Source organism: Raphanus sativus, chromosome 6 (genome assembly GCF_000801105.2).
Source record: "Raphanus sativus cultivar WK10039 chromosome 6, ASM80110v3, whole genome shotgun sequence".
Taxonomy (NCBI): Eukaryota; Viridiplantae; Streptophyta; class Magnoliopsida; order Brassicales; family Brassicaceae; genus Raphanus; species Raphanus sativus.
In genome coordinates, this window is record NC_079516.1 from 14,578,551 (window position 1) to 14,598,806 (window position 20,256).

The window sequence follows — 20,256 nt, forward strand, 5'->3', positions numbered from 1 at the left end:
AAAATAAAGTGGCTTAACTAACAAAAAAAAAAGCAAAACGTTGACTAAAACACGTAGATAATAAACCACAACCAACAATAAGCACTTAAGCAGGTAGCAAATTGTTCGGCACTTAACATCTAACACAATAAAACAGAACATCCAAAATCTGTTTCCTCGGAACGATCACCGGACTACATGGAAACGTTGACTAACGATACCATTGAGCTCAGATCGGAGTTTCTCCACGTTCTTCCATGTCAACGTCAACGATTATCCAAAGGTTTTCTGACGAAAATTTTCAAAATATTCAATGTAGACTGTAGTATATCTCATTACTACTCATCTGAAGATTTTGATTCTTGCAGTTCTTGTAAAGAACTCTATATTGCTTCTTCTTGTTTCCACTCTCCTAATCACCGGAGCTATGGAAACGCACGAAGCCGTTGACTTTCGATCTGAGTTTCTCCGTGTTCTTCTTAGTCGACGATTAGGCCAAGGTTTATTTAGTCATTTTGTTACTAAGAAACCTTGTTAATTTATTATCTTCCTTAATTAACTTCCAAAACTTTATTAAATCTCTGGTAACCGTATGCATCCAGTTCCATTGCTAGCTGAGTGTTCGAAGCCAGTTGAAGATCCTGTATTTCAAAGTGCAGTTCCATCTACAGCAGTGAGATATTATTACATTTACTGAATATATTTTTTTCCTGCATATATTTATAAAAAAGGAAAAATTAGTTATTTTCATTACCAAACCAGGCACTAGAGTCTTGTCCAAAGGAACATATTGATAACTTGAAAGATATGCTTAAAGAGGAAAACATTCATTTGCACACTGAGGTAATTTATTCATCACACTCCTCTCTCTTGTCTTTCTAACTAGTTTCTGATAAATATTTATGTCCTAAGATGTTGTTTATGTAATGGGGATAAGGCTGGAGAGCAAGGAAGATTGCCTTTGCTTATTTTAAGCTTGAAGGAGAAGAGGAGTGAAGACAGAAGACCAGCTGTTGTGTTTATGCATGGTACAAACGCAAACAAAGAATGGTTAAGGCCATGGCTTGAAGTAAAAAACAAACAAAAACATGTTAGCTTGTACTTTTGGTTTCTTATATATCGAAAGTTGAAACAGCTTGTTTGATTTGTTTCTTTAAGGCATTTGCTTCACGAGGATATGTAGCCATTGGTTTAGACTCTCGCTACCATGGGGAACGAGCTAACAGCAAAACCGCATATGGAGATGTAAACCATTGTTTATGATTCATAGACTATTTATCTTTCTTTAGTCTTTTAGTTCTGACATGGTGGTTTTGGTGTATATCTCAATCCAGGCTCTTATATCATCTTGGAAAAATGGAAACACAATGCCTTTTATCTTTGATACTGTAAAAACATCACTTCCACTTAGCTCCAATAATGTAAATCCTTATCATGGCATCTACTGATGTGGATGTTATTGTTGTTCAGGTGTGGGATTTGATCAAGCTAGCTGAATATCTTACTCAGAGGGAAGATATAGACCCACAAAGGATAGGAATCACCGGTATTTCGTTAGGAGGTCAGTCAAAGAACCAAATTGAGTACTAGGATTTGTAGTTTTTTTTTTGTTGGTATTAATGCATTAACAAACTCTGCTCATTGTGAAATCAAACACAGGGATGCATGCTTGGTTTGCTGCTGCAGTTGACACCCGCTATTCAGTAGCCGCCCCTTTGATCGGTGTTCAGGTGCCAATTTGTATGAGAATGGTTTCCGACTTGAGAAGACTCTTTAATTTTATAAAAGAGTTATGTATGTTGGCCAGGGATTCAGATGGGCAGTAGAAAATGATGCCTGGCAAGCAAGAGTCAACAGTATAAAACCTTTATTTGAAGGTCACACTTTCAATAACACACACAAATATGAACTAAAATTATTAAGTATTAGAATTCTAATTCATTTGATATTCCTTTTATACTTTCAGAAGCAAGGATTGATATGGGAAAGAGTGAAATCGACAAAGAAGTAGTCGAGAAGGTGAGAAGCATGACATGACCAGTGGCTATAAGTTTGGATTGTTAACTCAAATGATTGGTTTGTAATGAAACAGGTGTGGGACAGAATAGCTCCTGGCCTAGCATCTCAGTTTGATGCACCCTACTCGGTACCAGTGATTGCTCCACGCCCTCTTTACCTCCTTAACGGTGAGCACAGTCTAATCTCATTATCTACCAGCACACAAAGAAAAAAACAAATATTTAGGATTTCATTTGCAGGCGCTGAGGATCCTCGCTGTCCTCTTGGTGGACTAGTTGTTCCGGTGAAGAGAGCTAAGAAGGCGTATAAGAAAACAGCATCTCCTGAAAATTTCAAGGTACATCACTGATCTGAACCTATAGATAGTTGTAATGCAACCAGATATAATGATCTGAAAGTCTTTTGGTGTTTGTTTTGAGAGAGCAGTTCGTAGCAGAAGATGGAGTTGGACACACAGTGACGAGTTTCATGATCAAAGAGTCATCAGACTGGTTTGACAAGTTCCTCAAGCAAGGAAACATAAGTTCTGAATAAAACTGCGGAACATGACCATATGTCACAGCAATAAAATTGTAAACCAATAAATGCATTTTCATAAGAGACATCTCAAAACTTTGGTTCCAAGTATATGTATGGTTAAATAAAAGCATATCAATTGATGTACTCATTTTATAAACTTAACGTCGATGTGGTGAAAATCTCAAAACGTACTTGGTAGGAGGATGTGAGCCAACTCGTGACTCTGGGAAAGCACAGCAGAGGGTGCCACTGCAAGAGATCAGGATGCCTTAAGAAGTACTGCGAGTGTTACCAGGCCAAACATCCGGTGCTCAGATAACTGTACATGTCGACAACTTTAGAGGGAAGTGAAGAGATACAACGGACGACCAATGCAGCTGTGGTCCAACACGCCATCGACATGTCTTGTTGCCAAATAATACAACCCTTTGTGGTTAATGTGATGGTTCTCATGCTTCTTGCGTTTAATGCATAGTTCTTTGTGTAGGTCCTCACTGTCAAATGCTAAAGAGCTATGTCAGGTACATATCATGCCGTTAGATAAAAGAGGAGATGATATCTTTGTTTAGAATTCCTAATATGGTGTTTCAGACGCAAAATGTGAAACAGACACAAGGAGGAAAAAATGTGAAAGACTCTTCTCTTGATCCAGCCAAGAGAGATGCTAATGTGATCATTGACTCTCCAGATTGTGTCCTTGACGCTGTTAGAATGGACGAGAGAAGCCTATGTCTCCAGCAACACGGGCGTTGATGTGTGATGAAGAACATGTGAACATATCAGAGAAAGAGACATCGGCGAGAATGAGAACAACCCAAGATAAAGAAGTCAGAGACACAAGCTCGGAGGTTTAATTAGAACAAGAAAAGCAGATCTTTGTCATGCTACGGAGGTTTACTTCAGCTGATTTTTTTCCTTGAGAGATCATATCCTTTGTGCAGAAATTAAGAGGTAGGAGATTTGCTAATTAAACATCCAAAAGGCCAACACAGATCCGAGTAGAAAGGAACCTGAAGATAAAGAACAAAACAATCAAGACACAAGTTTGGGTGCTTAGGGAACTCCTGTGACAAAACTTTAGCATCTAACTCTTTTTTTTTGTTGTAACATATGATCATGTGACATTGTTCAAAAACTTGTATAGGAAGATCAGCTAGTTCCTTCTGGTGAAATACAACTCTTTTCTTTTGATTAGCTACTGATTAGTAAAAATTCAGTTTATTTGATTTTGTCATACAATACAATACATGAGCCTTCTTCCATAAAGCCCGCACGAAAACACATTAATATCAGACATTATATGTGGTTTACGTGTAGGTTTTATGAAAGAGATCTCTGAAAACCTTAGACATTTATGTGGTTTACGTGTAGGTTTTATGAAAGAGGTCTACGAAAACCTTAGACATTTTATGTTGTTTGCGTGTAGGTTTTCTGCTTTTTTTCATCTCACCTGTCTAACACAACAATGTAAAAATAGTAATGTGATCATTTTTTTCATCCTCTATGAAAGCAGAAAGAGACTTTCTTCATAGGAAGAAAGAAACAAAAACAAAATAAAAAAGATAGATATGATTATATGCCTTATGTCGACAATTTTTACACCACTAACATTATAACGAGAATCATAAAATGTATTGGGGGTTAATTAGGGATTATATATCTCAAAAAATAATACTAATAAACATTAAAATGACTTTTCTATAAAATTAAGCATATACATTAATAAAATGTTTATAACCATCACTGATAGTGTAATTATTAATTTTTAAAACTAAAAAGTGTTAATTATTTATGTAAACATATTAGCCACAAACAAAAAAAAAGGTAAATAGATTTTTTAAGTATAAAAGTTAGTAAATTTTATATTTAAATAAGTATTATCTAATTTAATATATTTTGAGATGTTAAATGATTAAAAAATGGAAGGAATATGATATATCAAGATAAAATAAAGTGGCTCTCCTCACAAAAACAAAACGTTGACTAAAACACGTAGATAAACCACAACCAGAAGTAAGCACTTGAGCAGGTAGCAAATTGTTCGGCACTGAACATGCATCCCCAGCCTCATGCACTAATATTATAAATCAGAACATCTGAATCTGTGGCGCAGCGTAAGTTATCAAAACGAATTCGTTTAGTCGAAGAATACCCGAATGTCGATTTGGTTCCTGTTTTCGTTGATTCAAACTATGAATGCCGAAGAACAAGCAAAGAGAAAAGCTTCAAAGCTCTGTATAATCAATAATGAGGTGAACTTTTTACAACGACGCGTATGTCAATATATACATAGCGTAACTACTAAATCTCTCCTAAGATCCTATCTTATCTCTAACTAATGTTTATCTAGAAATAAATGAAATAACCGAAAAACAAAACCAAAGCCCAACTTAAAAGAAAACGTTATAGGCTCTGTTTCAATGGATCAAAACAGAGGCCTGCAAGTTAAAGGATGCGCTGCATCAGGTCTCCCCGGGTAAGAAAAGATTCGCCTCTGAATCTTGAATGTCGTTGTCTCCATGGTACTTGGACAAGAACTTCACGTTGAACACATTTGCAGTCTTGATATGAGGCGGTAGCTCGACACGGTACGCATTATCGTTTATGCGCTCAATCACTCTCACGGGACCAATCTTACGGGAACGAAGCTTGTTGTACTCATGAGCTGGGAGACGGTCCCTAGTCAACACCACCCAAACCAAATCGTTAGGTCCAAACAAGAGCTCTCTGCGCTTAGTGTCCGCTTTCGACTTATACTTCTGAGCCGATTCTTGCAAGTTACGAGACACAGACTTGTGAACCTCCTGCAACTCTGTCACAAAATCCTCTGCCTTTCCATGTATGCGTGTTTGATCAGGCAGGGGAGAGAGGTCCAACGGGCAACGAGGCACCATCCCATAAACCACCTGAAATGGACTGAAACCAGAACTCCTATTAGTTGCGTGATTGTGAGCAAACTCAGCCTGACACAACCTTGTCTCCCAGGAACGGATATTATCACCAATCAAAGCTCGCAACATGTTTCCAAGCGAACGATTAACCACTTCCGTCTGACCATCAGACTGAGGATGATACGCCGTGCTCATATCCAAGCTAGTGCGCAGGAGCTTCCACAAAGATCTCCAAAAATGACTCAGAAATCTCGTGTCGCGATCAGACACAATAGAAGAAGGAAGCCTATGAAGGCGAAATACTTCACTGAAAAACAACTGAGCCACACGAACTGCATCAGTTGTACGCTTACAAGGAATGAAGTGCACCATCTTTGAAAAACGATCAACCACCACGAAGATCGAGTCATTACCCCTCTGCGATCTCGGCAGACCCAACACGAAATCCATGCTCAGATCAGTCCACGGCTGCGTAGGAATCGGTAGAGGCAAATATAGACCTGCATTTGATGCGTGACCTTTGGCTAATTGGCAAGGGCGACACCTCTCAACGTACCTCTCAACATCCCTTCTCAACGACGGCCAAAAATACGAAGCAGACACAAGCTGCAGGGTGCGATCACGTCCAACGTGGCCTTCTCTGTGCAGTTCATCAATGAAACGAAGCCGCAAGCTACAATCAGGGACACATAACTGGGTGCCCCGAAATAAGAAACCATCGATGATGGAGAAATCATCCCTGCCCTTGTCGCGCACCTCTAGCCAAATCTTCCCAAAGTATGGGTCTACTTCGTAGAGTTCCGAGAATGTAGCAAAACCAGCCACCGATGTATGAAGTGTGGTCAAGAGACTGTGTCTGCGACTAAGAGCATCAGCGACACGATTAAGCTTGCCTGATTTGTGACGGATGGTGAAAGTGAATTGCTGTAAGTATGCAATCCAGCCGGCATGTCTTGACGACACTTTCACCTGGCTATCCAAGTGCTTAAGAGCGTCATGATCGGTGAAGAGGATGAAATCACGATGCACTAAGTAATGTCTCCAATGACGGATTGCCTGGACCACAGCGTAGAACTCCACATCGTACGTACTGTAACGACTGCGAGCTCCGGAAAGCTTCTCGCTAAAGAAAGCTACGGGACGCGAATTCTGACTCAAGACCGCCCCAATTCCCAATTTTGAAGCGTCGGAGTGCAGCTCAAATGATAGGGAAAAGTCCGGGAGAACAAGTACTGGCGCCGTCGTTAGCTTAAGCTTGATCAACTCGAATGCGTCAGTGGCTTCCGTGCTCCAATCAAAAGAAGTACCCTTCATACATTCTGTAATAGGCGCCATTATGGTACTGAAGTGAGCCACAAAACGCCTGTAGAATGACGCCAGGCCATGAAAACTGCGCACTTCTGTTATCGTTTTGGGAACAGGCCACGCGCGAATCGCTTCCACTTTACTCATGTCCATCGCCAAACCTTTGTCTGAGATTATGTATCCGAGGAAGAGGACCTTCTTCGTCCCCCATTCACACTTCTGGCGCGCCACAAAGAACTGTTCCTGGCGGAGAACCAAGAGGACTTGACGCAGATGATCTAGATGAGCTTCCCACGAGGAACTAAACACCAATATATCGTCGAAGTATACAACGACAAATTTACCAATAAATGGTCGGAGTGCTTGGTTCATGATCCTCATAAAAGTACTGGGAGCATTAGATAACCCAAATGGCATAACCAGCCATTCAAAGAGCCCTTCACGCGTTTTAAACGCAGTTTTCCACTCGTCGCCGGGGCGGATACGGATTTGGTGATATCCACTCTTGAGATCCAACTTAGAAAATATGCAGGCAGAGCCGATCTGGTCAAGCAAGTCGTCCAATCTCGGAATCGGAAATCTGTAACGAATGGTTATTTTGTTGATCGCTCTACTGTCAACGCACATGCGCCACGACCCATCTTTCTTAGGTATCAATAGCGCCGGGACTGCACATGGGCTCAGGCTCTCGCGAACATGCCCCTTAGCGAGTAACTCTTCCACTTGTTTGCGCAACTCTTCATGCTCCTGCGGACTCATACGGTAGTGTGGTCTATTCGGGAGAGAAGCGCCGGGTACCAGGTCAATATGATGCTGAATATCACGCAACGGAGGCAAACCCAACGGTAGTTCCTGAGGAAAGACATCTGCGAACTCATCCAGGAGTGAGCTGATAGTCGGGTCAAGTGTTCCCTGTTCGGATGTCGAAGTGGGTGTCGCGATCAGTGCTACAGCAAACTTCTCCTCTTGTAATTCTGCAGTAAAAGTCGCGTACGAGCAAAGCAGCACTGTGTTGCTTGAGCCTGTACCCTCTCGTAGGTGAGGTGGAATCTGTTGTTGAGTCTGAGATGGTAACGGTGGAAGGTCTTGACTTGGCAATAACACAATTTTGCGATCTTCAAAGAAGAAACTGTGTACATTAGTTCTGCCATTATGCGAGACGTCACGATCAAACTGCCACGGACGACCCAACAACAAGTGACAGACATCCATAGGCACCACATCACAATAGATCTTGTCTTTATAGTAGTCACCAATGGAGAAAGAGACCAAAACGCGGTGCACAATGCGGATTTCAGTTCCCTCTTTAAGCCAAACCATCTTGTACGGCGCAGGGTGATCTGAACGCCTAAGGCCCAACTTGTTGACTGCATCCTCAGATATGACATTTCTGCAACTCCCCGAGTCAATCACAAAACGACAGATTTTGCCTTTGATTGTGCAAGTAGAAGCAAAGATATTGCTCCGCAGCCACGGGTGATCATCTTGTCGCATAGGTGCTAGACAAACACGTCGCAACATGAGTATATTACCCTTATCCCCCGCAGTACGATCCTCAGCTAGCTCTCCAAGAATATCCTCAGAGTGCTCATCATCTTCATCATCCCATTTCACTTCATCTGTGTGTAACCCACGGCGTGTTTTGTTAGGACACGCAGTCTGGAGATGCCCTGGTTCTCCGCAAGAATAACACCTTAAGGCATTGGGTCTTGTCGATCGCCGTAACTCCCCAGCAGGAGCTTGAGCATGTGTCGCACCAGCCTGTTTTGCAGTCGACGTCTCCCCCACCTCCTTCGTTGTGGTTCCTTGCGCCCCTGTTTCTGGTAAGGACGCACCTCGCGATCTTGAACTTGCATTCCAAGTCTGAGAAGTTGATTTGAATTGAAGCTCAAAGGCGACAGCTCGTCGGTGAGCCTCTGCAATAGTGAGAGGATCGAACTGCGACATGGCGTTCTGTATTTGTGGTCGCAAGCCACCAATAAAACGCGACACCAACTGCACCTCGCTATCCAATATCTCATTGCGAGTTAACAACAAGGAGAACTCTTCTGCGTAATCATCAACAGAACGAGATCCTTGACGCAAATTTTGCAGACGAGTGAACATGGTGCGATCAAAGTTATACGGTAAAAAGGCTTTCCTCATGACTTTCTCAAGTTTCGCCCATGAGTTAATGGTTGACTTTCCTGCTCGAGCCCGAGCCGTCTTGAGCTGTAGCCACCACGACGCCGCCTTCCCTCGGAATCTCGTTGCCACCAACGAAACTTTCCGTTCTTCAGGGACTCGTTTAAACTCCAACAACTCTTGTACTGCAACTAGCCAGTCCAACAATTCTTCACCACGAACTCCACCATGGAATTCTGGGATTTCCACTTTGAATCCCGTTTCCCAACTACGGTCTTCACGATCTCGATGCCTGAATACTCCTCTGTTATTTTGACGATGATCGTCTTCGGCAAAAGGGTTATCTTCCACCTCGGTTGAACCATCTTCAAAGAGGTTCTGGTCGTAATCGCGGTTACGAACATAGCGGTTACGTGCCAGACGATCAGGATCATGTTGCAGATGAACTGCTTCAGTGAGATCTCGCAACGAATGTTGGATCGTTGCCTGGATGTTTTCCTGCATTGTCACCAACGTACGACGAAGTTCTTCCCATTCGTTCAACGGAAACTCAGCTGCTTGCGGTTGACGACGAGGAGCCATTGATTTTCTTCTGAAACGTGACGGAAAAGAAAAAAAAAATTTAGGTCGGATAGAACTTGCTCTGATACCAAACTGGCGCAGCGTAAGTTATCAAAACGAATTCGTTTAGTCGAAGAATACCCGAATGTCGATTTGGTTCCTGTTTTCGTTGATTCAAACTATGAATGCCGAAGAACAAGCAAAGAGAAAAGCTTCAAAGCTCTGTATAATTCAATAATGAGGTGAACTTTTTACAACGACGCGTATGTCAATATATACATAGCGTAACTACTAAATCTCTCCTAAGATCCTATCTTATCTCTAACTAATGTTTATCTAGAAATAAATGAAATAACCGAAAAACAAAACCAAAGCCCAACTTAAAAGAAAACGTTATAGGCTCTGTTTCAATGGATCAAAACAGAGGCCTGCAAGTTAAAGGATGCGCTGCATCAATCTGTTTCATATCACCGGACAACATGGAAACGTTGACTAACGAAACCAATGAGCTCAGACCGGAGTTTCTCCACGTTCTTCCATGTCAAAGATCAGCCAAAGGTTTCTTGATGAAAATTTCATTTATCTTCTCTTTAATATTTGTTCTTTTCTCATTACTCATCTCTGTAGATTTTATTTCTTGCAGTTCTTGTAAAGAACTGTATACTGTTTCTTCTTTTTTCCAATCTCCTAATCACCGGAGCTATGGAAACTCACGAAGCCGTTCACTTTCGAACTAAGTTTCTCCATGTTCTTCTTAGTCGACGATCAGCCCCTGGTTTGTTTTAATGATCTTATTATTATTATAAACCTTCTTTTATATTCTCTTCATAATTAATTGCAGAGTTAAATGATTATCTTGCTTAATGAACTGTTATTATAATCCAAATCTTGGTTAACAGTTCCACTGGTAGCTGAGCGTTCGAAGCCAGTGGCAAATCCTATATTTCAAAGTGATGTTCCATCTACAGATGTGAGATATTATTAATTATTGATAACTTCTCTACATTATATAAATATACAAAAGGAAAAAAAAAAATCATTATTTTCATTACCAAACTAGGCAACAGAGTCTAGTCCGAAGGAACACATGGATAACTTAAAAGATATGCTTAATGAGGAAAACATTCATTTGCACACTGAGGTAATTTATTTATTAACACTTCTCTCTAGTCTTTCTAGCAAGTTTCTGATCATTTATTTTATATGTACTAAGATGTTGTTTATGTAATGTAACAAGGCTGGAGAGCAAGGAAGATTGCCTTTGCTTATCTTAAGCTTGAAGGATAAGAGTGTAGAAAAAAGACCAGCTGTTGTGTTTATGCATGGCTCAGGCACAAACAAAGAATGGTTAAGGCCATTTCTTGAGAAGTAAAAACAAAAACATCTTAACTTGTTTGCTTTCTTCTATATTGAAATTTGAAAGAATGTCTTTCCTTTGCTTTGTAAGGCATATGCTTCACGGGGATATGTAGCCATTGGTTTGGACTCTCGCTACCACGGGGAACGAGCTGACTCCAAAACTGCCTATCAAGATGTAAAGTCATAATTGTTTATGAATCCTTAACTATTAATCTTTCTGTAGACTTTTGAGTTCTGACATGGTGGGTTTTGGTGTAAATTTCAATTGCAGGCTCTTATATCATCTTGGAAAAATGGAAACACAATGCCTTTTATCTTTGATACTGTAAAAACATCACTTCCACTTAGCTCCATTTTTTTTAGTTTCACTTTATAACTATTGGTCCATCTCCAAATTTTAAAAACCAATATATTTAAGTATATGGTCCTAAATTGTAAAAGTAATTGTTAAGAATTACACAAAAATGTTAATAGCTTCTTATATCTCGGGACCAGCCCTGGTAAGACATTATTATCGCATCTACTATCGTTGATAATTTTGTTTTTTTTTTCAGGTCTGGGATTTGATCAAACTAGCTGAATATCTTACTCAAAGGAAAGATATAGACCCACAAAGGATAGGAATCGCTGGTATTTCTCTAGGAGGTCAGCCATATAACAAATTGAGTACCAGGATTTGTAGCTATTGGTGGTATTAAAACCATTACTGACTCTGATCATTTTGAAATCAAACACAGGGATGCAAGCCTGGTTTGCTGCTGCAGCTGACACCCGCTATTCAGTAGCTGTTCCTTTGATCGGTGTTCAGGTGCCAACTTATCCTTAGCTGATCTTTTGTTTCTATTAACCAAATACCGATAAGCAGCTCCACAACTACTTGGACTAAACTGATTTGTATGAGAACGGTTTCCTACTTGAGAAGACTCTTTAAGTTAATAAAGCTTTGTATGTTGGTCAGGGATTCAGATGGGCAATAGACAATGATGCCTGGCAAGGAAGAGTCGACAGTTTAAAACCTTTATTTGAAAGTCAGACTTTATTGACCAAAAAAAAAAAAAAAAGTCAGACTTTTAGTAAACATAGATATGAATTTATAAGATTATTAAGTACAAGAATTCTTCTAAATCCACTGATTTTTTATTTTATGTTTTTAGAAGCAAGGATTGATATGGGAAAGAGTGAAATTGACAAAGAAGTTGTCAAGAAGGTAAGCAGCATGGCAGGGACTACAAGTTCAGACTACAACTCAAAATGATTAGTTTGTAACTGTATACATTAAAATGAAACAGGTGTGGGACAGAATAGCTCCTGGCCTAGCATCTCAGTTTGATGCACCTTACTCGGTACCAGTGATTGCTCCACGCCCTCTTTACCTCCTTAACGGTGAGCACAGTCTAATCTATGTATGGCTCATTATCTACCAGCACACAAAGAAAAAAACAAATATTTAGGATTTCATTTGCAGGCGCTGAGGATCCTCGCTGTCCTCTTGGTGGACTAGTTGTTCCGGTGAAGAAAGCTAAGAAGGCTTATAAGAAAACTCCTGGAAACTTCAAGGTACATCACTGGTCTAATCTTTATAGTTGTAATGCAACCAGTTACAAAATGATCTGAAAGTCTTTTGGTGTTTGGTTTGAGAGAGCAGTTCGTAGCAGAAGCTGGAGTTGGGCACACAGTGACGAGTTTCATGATCAAAGAGGCATCAGATTGGTTTGACAAGTTTCTTTAAACAAAGAAACATGACTTCTGATCAAAATTAAGGCACATGACCATATAGCAATAAAAATGTAAGCTAATAAATGCATGTTCATAAAGACATCTCAAATCTTTGGTTTCAAAGCATATGTATGGTTAAATAAAAACATGAAATGAATATCAGTTTAGTAGAGAGCTGAAGGTAGCAGCACAGACAAAATCTCTCATTCCATCTTTGATACGGTCCACGTCGTTTATTACATCTTCAAGCTGCACAATGAGAACATAAAAAAAACAGTTGATGTAGAAATCAATGATCTTATAATTCAAAAAAAAAAGAAATCAATGATCTTTCCATCAGAACCAACTGAATGGGTTTTGTAATTATATATGTTAACAATATTGTCCCGTAGTTAAATTAGTAGATATCAAAGAACAGAAAAGAAGTACACTTTAAACCGGTGGTGGCCTATTGGCGTTTAAGAGACTTAAAAAATTCAAAAAGCTGAATCCGGGTTCAAAAATCCCACCGGCCACACGGATATGAGCTATTGTTTTCGGCTCATTTGAATGTTCAGGAGAGGGTATATCTGTGGGCTGTACCTCCACCCGGAAGTTAAGCTTGTATCATCATTGACCCCGGGTTTAACCTTTAAATTAAAAAAAAAAAAAAGAAGTACACTTTTAGCTAGGCCTGCGGTCATATAATCAAACCGTAAACAAACCAAATTTCATAAATAACCGACGAAAAATAGAAAACCAAATTAATCGAATCAAACCGAACCAAAAAAAAAAACGAAATACTGTATCCAGGGCTAACCGGAATGTTTCCAGGTCGTGTGACCCAACCCAACTTCCACTTAACCGGACCGGTTTGTCTGATCGAACCAGAAAAGATTTCTTGCTTGTCCCTTTGTTCGTTCATAGGAAGGTTTCTTGCTCTGCTTTCTTGCTGAGTACAATACAAACGAGGAGAGCTCGCAAATGTCGCAGCTTCACCTTCACCGCCTCTCCCTCCCACAATCTTCCACTCGTTTCACAACACCGCCTTCACCTCCCTCCCATCTCCGCCGCGCACCTCCGTCGCCGATTCCACTTACCAACAACATCAAAAGCTTCACACTTTCCTCAACCTCCGAGCTCAATTCATCAAAAGCCTCAACCTTTCGCCCACCCACCTTCTCAAAATCTCGTATCGCTTGCAGGTTCAGCCAATCCGGTGAGCTTTTCAATCCCAAAAGAGTAGAAAAGTTACAACCTTAGAGTTTTGGGTTTTATTTTTTTTTATATTATTGTTCAGACATAACGCCACAGTTTGAGCTTAGTAAAGGAGGAGATAAACAGAAGCCACAAAAGAGAGCCAATGGCATATTCTGGATCATACTCATCAATCTTGGGATATATGTAGCAGATCACTTCTTTCAGGTATTGTAGTTTTTGAAGATAGTAGTTTATTAATAAGCAGTCTTTTAACATTTGTTATCTACTTTTTATTCAATTAGGTTCGCAGCATCAAGTCTCTCTATCTCTATCACAATTTTCCAGCCTGGTACCAGTTTGTCACTGCAACGTTCTGTCATGCTAGCTGGTGAGACCTCTATGCTCTCTTTGTTTTTTTTTTTCTCTCAGTCTGATGCTAAAACGTCCTGATTGTTCTTATTCTAGGAACCATCTCTCCAGCAACCTTTTCTTCCTCTACATCTTTGGTGAGAGACTTCAAGATTGGACTCAATAGTTTATTTAATTTCATCTGTTAAAACCATTTCTCTTTTTGTTCTTTGTGGTTAAACAGGAAAGCTTGTTGAAGAAGAGGAAGGGAGCTTTGGTTTGTGGCTGTGTTACTTGTTCACTGGTGTTGGAGCTAACCTGGTTTCTTGGTTAGTTTTGCCGAGAAATGCTGTTTCCGTTGGAGCCTCTGGAGCTGTTTTTGGGTTGTTTGCTATTAGCGTCCTCGTCAAGGTACTATATCTCTCTCTCCTTGCTCCAGGTTCTTGTAAATGATCAACCAGCTGGCATTTTCTATTGGTAGATGTCTTGGGATTGGAGGAAGATCCTTGAAGTTCTTATATTGGGTCAGTTCGTTATTGAGAGGGTAAGAGTCTTTCTTTCAACATGTAACTCAGTATGGTTACAACTGTTAAATGGGATGGTAATGTTTTAGCTTATTTTGATTCTATTAGGTAATGGAAGCAGCTCAGGCTTCAGCTGGAGTATCAGGAACTATATATGGTGGCTATTCTTTGCAGACTGTTAATCACATTGCGCATCTCTCTGGTGCTCTTGTCGGTGTTGTGTTGGTTTGGCTACTCAGCAAATTTCCCTCGGAAACTGTGGATCAAGAGGTTCAAAAGTCCTCCAAAAAGTGATGAAATATAATCAGTGTAACATTACTATCTCAGGTACATAGTAGCTGTCAGATGAAGTTATAAGACTGATGAAGTTACTTGTATAAACTGAAAGACAGGCTCTAGTACAAGTTTATGTTTATACCAATTCTTTTGCAGCAGAATTTATATGCAATGGATTTGTTCATCTTTTAAGCACATGAGAAAGTTTTTTCTCACCGTGTGTGAGTCTGACAGAAACTGTACAATAGATTTTATAAGATCATTCTGTTGTAATGTACACTTACTGAGTTCTCACAGTATCCACTACTCTGAGATTTCAACAGAACAAGAAAATATATTCTCTGCTTCAGCAAACCTAGTAAAAAAAGTAGGCATGGACACGAATCGAAGAATCGAACCGAAAAATAAGATATGGTTCGGATTCTATTAATTACCTGAGTAGATCCTATATCTCTAAAACCCAAAAAATAGTCAGAAACTAGACTGATATATATCTGAATTTCTATAATATAGTTTATATACATTTAAATATTAATAATATTTCCTTCATATTCTCACAAGCCTCAAACCATCTCTCACTCTCCCTTCTCTGCAGTACCCACCCTCCCACACGTTTGCTCCATTTGGTTAATCCATTCTCCTTCATAATCTCCTTGATCATCTCCTTATCCACATGGCCAAGACGATCTATCTAGTGTTGTCTATGCTTCCTGTTACTATTATGTCTTGTATTTCCATTCTCAGCTTCACGTAAGATTGTATTTTTGAGTTTTAAACAAATGAGCACCCAAATTCGCATTTGAATATTTAATACAGTACATATATATAACAACAAGCGGGGATAGCTCAGTTGGGAGAGCGTCAGACTGAAGATCTGAAGGTCGCGTGTTCGATCCACACGCTCACCGCAATTTTATATTTTATTTTTCTATTTCTTGTAATATGGAATAACGTGTAACAACCATATTGTTGAATTGGTATTGTCCTAGTCTGCTAAACGTAGAAACTAACCCACTCCATATTAATTATAAGCTTTTAACTTTCATTTTAATCCATTAAAGATAAGACTGGTTTCTTATTACCATCCGCAAACATGGCTTTTGCGATTGGTAACGGTTGACAATGTTTCAAATAATTATATAAATCACTATAAATTGTTTCAACTGTTCCAAAATTCTTAAAATTAAAAACATTAGCCTTAGTAGTTGCGGACGGTTGCATGTGGATAAATAAATATAAAACTAAAATTTTAAAATATTTTAAATTTTAATAAAAATTAAAAATGGAAATATTATAAAGAAAAATATATATTTTAAAAAATATAATTTAAATTCACAAACAATATCATAATTTTTTATAAAAACTTTAAACTAGCTATTCATTATAATTTTTTAAAAAGTTAATTTACATACATATACAAAGATATACACATATAAAATGAATCAAAATATTCTTTTAAATTTTTTTAATATAAATCTTCAAAAAAATTATTAAAGTTTTAACTTTCAACTAATTAAATAAATAAACATTATATTATAATTAATCATATTATATTAATAATTATTATATTTTATCAAAATAGTATGATTTTATATAATATATTTATATTGATAATTTATTATTATTAAACTACTACAAGATCTCAAAATCAACTAGTCACAAATATCTCGTGAACGCAACTATTTTTAAACGTTGTGTCAGTCATAAAAAAACAACTAAACAAGGTTTAAAACCGCGACCATCCGCATCTGCAAACTCTCGCAATCGCAACCGTTGATCCTAAGTTATTGACCCTAAGTTTAGGGATGGGCGTTCGGGTACCCATTCGGGTTTTGGTTCAGTTCATTCGGGTTTCGGGTTTTCGAGGTCAAAGATTTCATCCCCATTCGGATATTTCTAAATTTCGGTTCGGGTTCGGTTCGGGTTCGGTTCGGATCTTGCGGGTTCGGTTCGGGTTCGGATAACCCATTTAAAATGTTTTTAAATTTTCAAAATTCATTATCTACTTTAAATTTTCAAAATCTATAAGAAAGATAATATATTACATATAAATTTTCATAACATATATGTCAAAATACCTTAATTTAACATATAAATTGGTTTTCTTTGAATATTTGGATAAAAAATCAATAGATATATAACTATTTTGGTGTTTTCAGTATACTTTAGCTATTTTAAACATTCACTTTTGACTATTTATATATGTTTTCCGAGTATTTTGGAAAACTTAAAGGTATCTTATATATTTTTAATATTTTTAATATACATTATATATAAAAACAATGTATATATTTAAGTATATAAATTTATTTCGGATACATTCGGGTACCCAAAATATTTCGGTTCGGATCGGGTTCGATTTCGGTTATTTAAATACCGAAACTTTGAACCCGTTCGGATATTTAATCAATTTTGGTTCGGGTTCGGTGCTACTTTTTCGGATCGGGTTCGGTTAGGTTTTTCGGGTTCGGATTTTTTGCCCAGCCCTACCTAAGTTATTGAGGATAGTATCTTCTTAATGTTTTAGGCATTAAAAACGACTAAGATTTTTTAGAGATTTTTTTAGTTACTTTTTAGAGAAATATACATAGAAAAGAAATTAAGAACATGCGAAAGTTACGTGTTGTTCAAATCTATTATATTAAAAGAGAAGTCATGACTTCTCATCTATGTGTGATATTTAATAAAATGGACCCTTACGAGAAATCACAACTTATTCATTCATTAATAATATAGATAGATATATTTGTTTCCTTAATATATTATAAATAGATATTTCTAGATTTTCTCTTAATTACATCCAAATAAAATCTTTTCAAATCTATTTATTTACTATATAAATATATATTCATATTTATTTAAAATATTAATGTTATAATTCGTCTTTCACTTTACAAATCTTTTAAATATTTAATTAATTTCGTAATTAATAATAGACTAGATGTATATTTTATTTTTATTAAAATAAACATTTTAAGTATCTAATTAATTTTGTAATTATATTAAACCCATGTACAATTTTGTATTATTTTGTGATATAAATTTATATAATTTTTTTCAATTAAATCTTTGATCTCTTTTTTTTTGGCATCAAAAGGCTATTAAATCTTTGATCTCTAACAATTAAGATTTGTTAATATTTGTATCACATGATTGAAAAATATGTCATCTATATGAACAATAGGTCTACAAATGCTATTTTAAAAATGTATTCAGTTTCTATTTTAAGTGATATTTTAAATGTTATTAAATATAATAGATGGTTTTATTTCATATTTCGATAATAGAAGTATATGACTGTTTCGTTTACAAAAATATAATCAAGTTTATTTTATATAAACAATATTCATATACTATTCATTAATGTGATTGTTTCGTATCTTTTATCTTGTGCAATTTTGAAAATGCAATAGATATTACACCAAATTTTGTCATTAGCATAAACTACTTGTATTCAGTCAAATATTTAAATCATACAAATAATTTGATTAACATATATATCACTACAAAAAAAACATTGTTTAACATCATTTATTTTAAATTTTTGCATTACTTATAAATGATGTAAAAGAATTTTGCATCACTTAAATAAATGACTCTGAAAGTGGTGATGCAAAGAATTTGCATCATTTTATTAATAACTGATGTGAAAAAACAAATATTGAAATCAGTTAATTTAACTGATTTTAGTATGTATCAATTGTAAAAAAAATGATTCTACCGATTACATCAATTGTTTAAATGATGTTTATATTAGTATCAGTTACAATAATTGATTTTAATTAATTATATTCTTATTAATAATTAAATTTAAATTAACATCGACTTTTAAAAAAAAAATCTTTATAATCACTAATTTAAAAATGATCGTTTACACAGTATTTCTTTAAACAAAAAATATTTTTATTAATAATTTCTTTTTCTGTGACAATACAATCTAACGAAAAAGAAAAATAATAGAAAGAAACTTGAAGATAAATTTGTAGAGAAAAAGGACTAAAAAAGATAAACATAATTGGTCATGAAAATTTCTTCAATTGAGGCTCTTCATCTTTCTTTTCTTTTTGTTCTTCCTTGGTGGCATGAAGACTTCCTCAGACTTCTACTCTTCCTCCATATTTGAGATTAATGTTGTATCTTCTCGTATCTCTGGACAATTTCCAAAGATTTTTAAGCCATACCCATAGAAAGTCATATATAAATTTTGTAATTTTTTCTAAACTTTAAAAGTTGAAGAACTGGAAAAGAAAAAAAATGATACCTCTCATAAACTTCCATATCCTTCCTAAGAAGAAACCAAATCGCCATCGTAATGACTCATAAGTGCTTGATTCTTCTTGTTCTGAGTCAAATGACTTTCTAAACATAAATGTTAAACTGATAAAAGAAAACCAGAGAGCAATAGGAAGAGGACGATGAAAATATTAGTTACTGAAATAGAAGAATATGCCTTGTTTTATTGGGTGAAACAGTTATATGAGGACATGACCAATCAAATAAAAGCAAAAAAGAAAATTAAACACTCAACATTCTTAAGGATCGTGATCTATTTCTTTTGTTGTTTATACTATTTTCTTAGCTATATTGGTTCTAGTAGTTGTGATAGTGGTTCCTTTTTTCTGGGATTTTACATATTTGCGTACACTGTTTTATCGATGTTGGTTATGGTTATCTTTATATTAACTCAAATGTTTAATTGATGCAAATAAAAACTAAAACCATCATTTTTATTAAACTGATGTTAAGGAGAAAATATAGTTATATAATTTTAGTTAGCATCAATTTTCTATTGATGTAAATTATATATCATTTTAGTAAGTGATGTCAACAAAAACAATAAATACATCATTTATTTAATTGATATAACTTTATATCATAGTATCATTTTTGGTAAAGTGATACAAAGTAGTAAAAAAGAAAATCATTTTATTGAATTGATGCAAAATAAATTAATAAAAATATCACTTGTTATAAATGATGCTAATTTATATTTATTTGTCTCAATTATAAATAAGTGATTTAAAATAAAATCATTTAATTATGTGATACAATTTAAGTGATTTAATTCACCTCTTTTTTGTGGTGATATGATCAAAACCTAAAATACAAGTATACTTTTAAGGAAATTAATATCTAAGTTAATATTAATTTGAATGGATTTTATCGTAAATATTAAAAAATGTAATATTTTAATTAGTGTTCATGTTTTAATAAGAGAGATATCACTAATAATTTGAAACAAAAATAAATAAGTTACTACATGCAAACTATAAAATTGTTATATTTGACAATGCTATAAAACTATTAATAAATTGATAAATATTAAAATTATATATCACTAATATAAATTAGATAATTACATATATAAAAATGAAAATAATTTACATGCACGGTTGTGCGGGTGCAGATCTAGTTAATCTATTAAAAAATATGTTAGAGACAATTGATCCAGTGCA

General features: G+C 36.3%; 3 protein-coding genes, 2 long non-coding RNA genes and 1 other non-coding gene across 6 annotated transcripts; 4 read left to right on the forward strand and 2 right to left on the reverse strand.

Moving 5' to 3' along the window:
* Positions 1-74: 74 nt before the first annotated feature.
* Positions 75-2,679, forward strand: LOC108810028 (uncharacterized). The gene is made up of 14 exons (XM_018582157.2): positions 75-262; positions 348-479; positions 582-652; positions 742-822; positions 917-1,048; positions 1,138-1,224; positions 1,314-1,367; positions 1,450-1,540; positions 1,639-1,709; positions 1,787-1,856; positions 1,946-1,998; positions 2,072-2,165; positions 2,238-2,335; positions 2,425-2,679. Exons 1-14 carry the CDS (start codon positions 178-180, stop codon positions 2,530-2,532), a joined length of 1,227 nt encoding a protein of 408 aa, XP_018437659.1. The 5' UTR covers positions 75-177; the 3' UTR covers positions 2,533-2,679.
* A 7,070-nt stretch (positions 2,680-9,749) lies between these two features.
* Positions 9,750-12,645, forward strand: LOC130495912 (uncharacterized). The gene is made up of 14 exons (XM_056987523.1): positions 9,750-9,956; positions 10,042-10,173; positions 10,298-10,368; positions 10,459-10,539; positions 10,636-10,762; positions 10,844-10,932; positions 11,029-11,082; positions 11,312-11,402; positions 11,495-11,565; positions 11,716-11,785; positions 11,912-11,964; positions 12,047-12,140; positions 12,223-12,314; positions 12,403-12,645. The coding sequence occupies exons 1-14, from the start codon at positions 9,809-9,811 to the stop codon at positions 12,484-12,486; spliced, it is 1,257 nt and encodes a 418-aa protein (XP_056843503.1). The 5' UTR covers positions 9,750-9,808; the 3' UTR covers positions 12,487-12,645.
* Positions 12,590-13,407, reverse strand: LOC130495913 (uncharacterized). Its single transcript, XR_008934902.1, has 3 exons — positions 13,273-13,407; positions 12,983-13,102; positions 12,590-12,722 (listed from the first exon to the last, which is right to left on the reverse strand). It is a non-coding gene; the product is annotated as an uncharacterized LOC130495913 (long non-coding RNA).
* LOC108806943 (rhomboid-like protein 11, chloroplastic) lies at positions 13,359-14,961 on the forward strand. The gene is made up of 7 exons (XM_018579159.2): positions 13,359-13,671; positions 13,753-13,877; positions 13,955-14,040; positions 14,118-14,158; positions 14,245-14,411; positions 14,482-14,544; positions 14,633-14,961. Exons 1-7 carry the CDS (start codon positions 13,437-13,439, stop codon positions 14,816-14,818), a joined length of 903 nt encoding a protein of 300 aa, XP_018434661.1. The 5' UTR covers positions 13,359-13,436; the 3' UTR covers positions 14,819-14,961.
* Positions 14,962-15,635: 674 nt separating this feature from the next.
* On the forward strand, positions 15,636-15,710 carry TRNAF-GAA (transfer RNA phenylalanine (anticodon GAA)). Its single transcript has one exon. It is a non-coding gene; the product is annotated as a tRNA-Phe (tRNA).
* Positions 15,711-18,681: 2,971 nt separating this feature from the next.
* On the reverse strand, positions 18,682-19,216 carry LOC130496518 (uncharacterized). Its single transcript, XR_008935672.1, has 2 exons — positions 19,062-19,216; positions 18,682-18,949 (listed from the first exon to the last, which is right to left on the reverse strand). It is a non-coding gene; the product is annotated as an uncharacterized LOC130496518 (long non-coding RNA).
* Positions 19,217-20,256: the final 1,040 nt, after the last annotated feature.

Coding starts and splice junctions, on each gene's coding strand:
- LOC108810028 (XM_018582157.2), top strand. CDS start 178: ATGGAAACGTTGACTAACGATACCATTGAGCTCAGATCGGAGTTTCTC. Junction 1,225..1,313: donor GCAAAACCGCATATGGAGAT/GTAAACCATTGT, acceptor ATCTCAATCCAG/GCTCTTATATCATCTTGGAA. Junction 1,710..1,786: donor CCCCTTTGATCGGTGTTCAG/GTGCCAATTTGT, acceptor TATGTTGGCCAG/GGATTCAGATGGGCAGTAGA.
- LOC130495912 (XM_056987523.1), top strand. CDS start 9,809: ATGGATCAAAACAGAGGCCTGCAAGTTAAAGGATGCGCTGCATCAATC. Junction 11,083..11,311: donor TGCCTTTTATCTTTGATACT/GTAAAAACATCA, acceptor TTTTTTTTTCAG/GTCTGGGATTTGATCAAACT. Junction 11,965..12,046: donor ACAAAGAAGTTGTCAAGAAG/GTAAGCAGCATG, acceptor AAAATGAAACAG/GTGTGGGACAGAATAGCTCC.
- LOC108806943 (XM_018579159.2), top strand. CDS start 13,437: ATGTCGCAGCTTCACCTTCACCGCCTCTCCCTCCCACAATCTTCCACT. Junction 13,878..13,954: donor TAGCAGATCACTTCTTTCAG/GTATTGTAGTTT, acceptor TTATTCAATTAG/GTTCGCAGCATCAAGTCTCT. Junction 14,041..14,117: donor ACGTTCTGTCATGCTAGCTG/GTGAGACCTCTA, acceptor TTCTTATTCTAG/GAACCATCTCTCCAGCAACC.